Genomic DNA, 6,000 nt, shown 5'->3' on the forward strand with positions numbered 1-6,000 from the left:
GAAGATTTTCTCCACGTATGGCATACTGCAATACATGTAATAATCTGTATCCAAAATGACTGTTAACCTAAAAATAATTGACTGGGAAACAAGAGGAAAGTCATTGTCAGAGGACAGGAAAATGTCTGTCTAAGCTCCTTTCAGCTTTTCTTATCACATTTTGTATTTTGCTTGCAGCCTGGAGAGTTTCAAAATGATCCTGACAACAACTGCACCATTTATAGCTGCTTAAATATCAGCAACCAGCTTATCTCTTCCACATCTGAGATTACCTGCCCAGCATTCAATGAGGAAAGTTGCAAACCTGTAAGTAAATATGGAAAACTTACCCTCTACTCAGTGTAGTAACTAACCAGCAACAAAAGTCAAATTAAGCTCTGATGACCTTTCATCAGAGTTTCTCAGTTTTCTCAGGGCAAAAGTTTCTGCTGCATCCATGCACAGACCTATAGCTGTCTCTCGGTAACCGAAACATCGGTCGGCACTGAGATACCAGGTCCTCGCTGACTGCTTTGTGCAGGGTGCTGTCTGAACAAGAGCTGTGTTTTCTTGAACGTCGCAGAAACACAAGCTGTTCAGTCAGTGGGCTGTCGATAACACCATGCACACTCCCCATTCAAATACATAAGTCTCTGAGAAAATATTTTTTGGAATTGTTTCTGAGGAAAAATTGCATTATGTTAGCTGTAGGCTTCCTTCAAAGCATTATCTTTATTTCCACAATCCTTTGTAAACTGATAGATTTCAAGTCTGGAAGAGACCATTATCTTTGTTTATTCAGATCAATGCTACAGTTTTCGCTGGTTATTTCTAGCCGTTGCGGAATTGCTGTCCTCAGTTGTAGGCCTAAGAGTCTCTTTAATACAGGGAAAGAAAATAACGTTATTTTTCCTGTTTCTTTGTTCTTTTAGGGAACTATTACATTCTTACCTAATGGTTGTTGCAAAACCTGTAAGTATGCCAGCGTACCTGAATCAACAATATAGAGAATGAGTTTTCTTCTTAAATCAACACATTTTCCAGCCGTAGGACTGATATGTTTGTATTTAAATAGACACTTTTATATTTATGTTTGTTATTCCAATGATCAGACATTCACTGTCTGATCTCTCTGGGATAGTTTAAACTGAAGCAAAAAGATCACTTAAGACAATTATTTGAGTGCACTAGTGCTGAACTGCAAGGAACTTCTAGAGCTCTGTAACTGAAACTATTTTCTGATCTTTCCCTATAGGTGCCCCTCTGGACAGTCACACACCATGCTCTGTCCGTGAAAGAGAAGACTTTATTGTCTACAATGGCTGCCGTTCTGTGGACAGAGTTGTCATGACTGAATGTGAAGGATCATGTGGAACCTTCTCAATGTAAGTAAACTGATAGGACAATGAGATTTGAAACCTGCTGGCACTGAGCTTGTTTCTAGAAAAAGAACAATAAATAGGTAGACTACAGAATGGTAGAAGACCTGAAAATGTGAATTCCCCAAATCATGGGCACAAAATCATGAAGTCTGTGACTGAACAGTTGATTTGTCTTAATACAAAGCAGAAAAGTGTATTAAATTGCTTTGGGATTCAGACAGCTATGATAAGGTCTATTCATCCTTTAAGAGCTGACTTGTCTGTCATTTGTGTCAGACCATCTTGGCTAGAAATCATCACAAAAGAACATGAATTGTTTCCTGTAGTGGGAATGGGACCAGAGAGCAGCCAGACCTAATTCTTATAAGCTGAAAAGCTGCTTCTCCATAATTAACATCTAAAATGAAATACGTATCTTTTAAAGGAAGATTCAAACATGCACAATTTTTATGCAGTAAAGAAATTAGAAAACAAATTATTTGGGGAGGTGTTAGTAGAGTAGTTTCACTGTACATTTTTCTCTGAAATGAGAGAATCTACAAAAAAGCAGCTATAAGAAAGTGGCTAGAAGGACACCAGGTACTGAACTAGTAAAACACTGGAAAAACATAGTTTTAGCTCCCCGAAGAACCTGACATTTGCTGCCTATCACTGAATATGCCACAGGGCACCTTATATGGGAGAAAACTGATCTTTAATCTCAGATTGAACCCTGATAAACCAGTGGGTTTATTAGTATTTTGAAATACCTTATCATCACAGTCTCACTGTGGTTGCCTCTGAACACAAATACAAGAAAAAAATGGCTCTTGACACAGCCTGACATTGACAGATCCTGCAGGTTAGGATTGGTACTTGGGAAGCTGATGAACACAAGGTTGCAAAAATACTTTGCTGTGAGATACGAACAGAAAGAGCTGCTGCTTCCCCCTCCTGTTAACACTGCCTGTTTTGGGATAAGCACTTTGATTCACATGATACAGTTGTAGCCCTTATAGCCAGTTGATTAATGTGATGCCATTGTAACCTCATGTCTCTGCAGTTTTCTTATTCAGGTCAGGGCTTTGTCTAATTTAATTGTTGATCTGGTGTAATTAACATCTATTATCACTGAGATGATGAGAGGAGTCTAAGGAAGCTGAGCTCCTAGAACTCACTTTTGTTTTTTTTAACTAGGACTTTAATACTTAATTGTTTTACCAGAAAACAATCTTGGCAAACACAATGGATTTTAAAAGCATATTGTTATAACCACTGCTCTGTCAGATGAATTTAGCACTTTCATTAGCCACAACTGTGGCTTCTGTGACCAGGTGACCCACTCAGTGGATGAGGGAAAGGCTGTGGAGGTTGTCTACTTGGACTTCAGTAAGGCCTTTGACACCATATCCGACAGCATCCTCCTTGAGAAGCTGTGAGGCTTAGAAGCTCATGGCTTAGACAAGTGTACTCTTCACTGGGTAAAAAACTGGCCGAATGGCCGAGCCCAGAGAGTTGTGGTGAATGGAGTTAAATCTGGTTGGCAGCCGGTCACAAGTGGTGTTCCCCAGAACTCAGTATTGGGGCCAGTTCTGCTTAATATCTTTATCAATGATCTGGATGAGGGGATTGAGTGCACCCTCAGTCAGTTTGCAGCTGGGTGGGAGTGTTGATCTGCTCAAGGGTAGGAAAGCTCTGCAGAGGGATCTGGACAGGCTGGATCGATGGGCCAAGGCCAATTGTATGAAGTTCAACAAGGCCAAGTGCTGGGTCCTGCACTTTGATCACCACAACCCCATGCAATGCTACAGGCTTGAAGGACGGTCGCTGGAAAGCTGCACAGCAGAAAAAGGCCTGGGAGTGCTGGCTGACAGCTGGCTGAACATGAGCCAACAGTGTGCCCAGGTGGTCAAGAAGGCCAACAGCATCCTGGCTTGTGTCAGAAATATTGTGGCCAGCAGGACTAGGGAAGTGATTGTCTCCCTGTACTTGACACTGGTGAGACCACACCTCAAATGCCGTGTGCAGTTTTGGGCCTCTCACCACAAGAAAGACATTGAGTGCTGGAGCGTGTCCAAAGAAGGGCAATGAAGCTGGTGAAGGGACTGGAGCGCAAGTCTTATGAGTAGCAGCTGAGGCAACCAAGGTTGTTTAGCCTGGAGAAAAGGAGGCTGAGGGGAGACCTTAGCGCTCTCTACAGCTACTTGAAAGGAGGTTGTAGCGAGGCTGGTGTTGGTCTCTTCTCCCAGGTAGCTAGCAATAGGATGAGAGGAAATGGCCTCAAGTTGTGCCAGGGGAGGTTTAGATTAGATATTAGGAAAAATTTCTTTATTGGAAGAGTGGTCAAACATTGGAACAGGTTGCCCAGGGAAGTGGTGGAGTCACCATGCCTGGAAGTGCTCAAAAAACGTGTAGATGTAGCACTTCAGGACATGGTTTAGGGGACATGATGGTATTAGGCTGACAGTTAGACTTGATGATCATAGAGGTCCTTTCCAACCTTAATGATTCTGTGACTCTGTGTTTATATTAAACTTCTCACAGGAGTTCTGTACCTATTTTCACCCTCTCCTCTGTATGGTGGCTTCTGGCACAGAGTAACACTGCCATTTTCCATGTTAACAGATACTCTGCTGAGGCCAATTCTATGGAGCACAGCTGTTCTTGCTGCAGGGAATCAAGTACCAGTGTGAAGGAAGTGGAACTGAAATGCCCCACTGGGGATTCAATTTCACATCAGTATGTATATGTGGAAAGCTGCAGCTGTCAAGACACTGAATGCAGCAGACCACAATCCAGTGAGTTGCAGAGCGCAGCAGGAAATTACACGACAAGCTCTCTGAACCTTACCGAGAGGGCCATCAACTGAACATCAAAATGAAGTGGACAAAACCTAGCAACGTTCAACTGAAAGGACTATGCACCATTCTCACCTTACTTGACTACTTTTGAACTTTGCTTTTCCCTGTTACTGTATCTTCTTTGTTCTCTGATTGTATTTAACCGTGCTCTATTTATTTGTGCACAAAACAAGAACACAAATTGGTATTCTTCCAAGTACACAGCCTTTTGTGTCCTTTTATAATCAGCTTATTTTCTCTGAATGATTAAAAGCACATTTCAAAAACCATGGGTTTTGTACTTATTCATGTGCCGTCTTGATGAGCCTGAGTTTTAAAAAAGAAGAAAAGTTTTATGGAAGTCAACTGACATACTTCCTAAATTTTGGGGTATCTATTTCTGGCTCCTTAAAAATTGAAATCTTAGAAGGTGCTGTTTGGTGACCCAACGTGTAACGTGGGGCAGAAGTTGATAACTGTCTGCCAGAACAAAGCCAAAGATGATTATTGTAGTATGAAGTAATTCAGATGACTTAGAGAAACTTCTAGTTCAGGACCAGACCTTGTATTAGCAGAGCTCTGTATGTTAGAACTGTTTCAGTTCATCGTAATTATGTATTTTCACTAAGAAAGCAGTCCCTCATCTATGAGAATATGAAGTCCGTTCACAGTGCTTGAACTTTAAGTAGTGTGTAGTTAGTACTTTTTGTGGTTTATCCCAGCCAGCAACTAAGCACCATGCAGCTGCTTGCTCACTCCTACCCCCGTGGTGAGATAGAGAGAAGAAAATGTAACAAAAAACTCGTGGGTCAAGACAAGGACAGGGAGACATCACTCACCAGTTATGGTCACGAGCAAAACAGACTTGACTTGGGGAAAAATCAGTTTAATTCGTTACCAATTACATCAGAGAGGATAGTGAGAAACAAAGCCAGATTTTAAAAACACCTTTCCCCAACTCCTCCTTTCTTCCTGGTTCTACCTCCTCCCCTCCAGCAGTGCAGAGGGATGAGGAATGGGGGTTACAGTCAGTTTGTCACATGTTGTTTCTGCCACTCCTTCCTCTTCAGGGGGAAGACTCATCAGACTCTTCACCTGCTCCAGCATGGGATCCCTTCCCATGGGAGACAGTTCTCCATGAACTTCTCCGACATGAGTCTTTCCCATGGGCTGCAGTTCTTCATGAACTGTTGCAGCTTGGGTCCCTCCCACAGAGTGCAGTTCCTCACCAAAGACTGCTCCAATGCAGACTTTCCCAAGGAGTCATGGCCTTCTTCGGGAGCAGCCACCTGCTCTGGTGTGGGGTCCTCCATGGCCACAGGTCTTCATGGACTACTCCATCATTAATCTCCAGCTCCAGCGCAGCCCTCCCATGGAGTCATGGCCTTCTGCAGGTGCAGCCACCTGCTCCGGCATGGACTGCTCCACCGTTAACCTCCATGGGCTGCAGGGGCACAGCCTGCCGTCTCACCACGGGCTGCTGCGGAATCGCTGCTCCAGCACACCTCTTCTCCCTCCTTCTTCACAGACCTTGATGTCGGCGTAGTTGTTTCTCTCACATCTTACTCCTCTCTCTGCTGCAGTGACGCTGGGCCTGTCCAGCTTGATGAACCCTGGCAGTCCCACTAGGACAAGTTCTGCCCAGTGGGCACTCCAAGTGTGGAGAGGTTCAGAGCGCGCTCCAAGCCACTCTGAGCTGCAGCCATTCACACCCACCTCCACCCCACCAGGCAAGGATGGGGGTGTCTGCAGCCCATTGCAGACAGCCACCTCTGCCTTTCCCCCCTCTCTCCACTGCAGATCCCATATGCTGCGGGTTT

At 43.9% G+C, this 6,000-nt stretch overlaps 1 protein-coding gene across 1 annotated transcript in view; it reads left to right on the top strand.

Moving 5' to 3' along the window:
- Positions 1 to 4,209, top strand: part of MUC2 (mucin 2, oligomeric mucus/gel-forming) — a 73,593-nt gene extending 69,384 nt beyond the window's left edge. The window contains exons 56-59 of the mRNA XM_086612847.1: positions 178 to 306; positions 912 to 951; positions 1,235 to 1,364; positions 3,966 to 4,209. Of these exons, the coding sequence (XP_086468973.1) occupies positions 178 to 306; positions 912 to 951; positions 1,235 to 1,364; positions 3,966 to 4,209 (543 nt within the window). The remainder of the gene's footprint in view (positions 1 to 177; positions 307 to 911; positions 952 to 1,234; positions 1,365 to 3,965) is intronic.
- Positions 4,210 to 6,000: the final 1,791 nt, after the last annotated feature.

Source organism: Tauraco erythrolophus, chromosome 6, assembly GCF_009769465.1.
Source record: "Tauraco erythrolophus isolate bTauEry1 chromosome 6, bTauEry1.pri, whole genome shotgun sequence".
NCBI lineage: Eukaryota > Metazoa > Chordata > Aves > Musophagiformes > Musophagidae > Tauraco > Tauraco erythrolophus.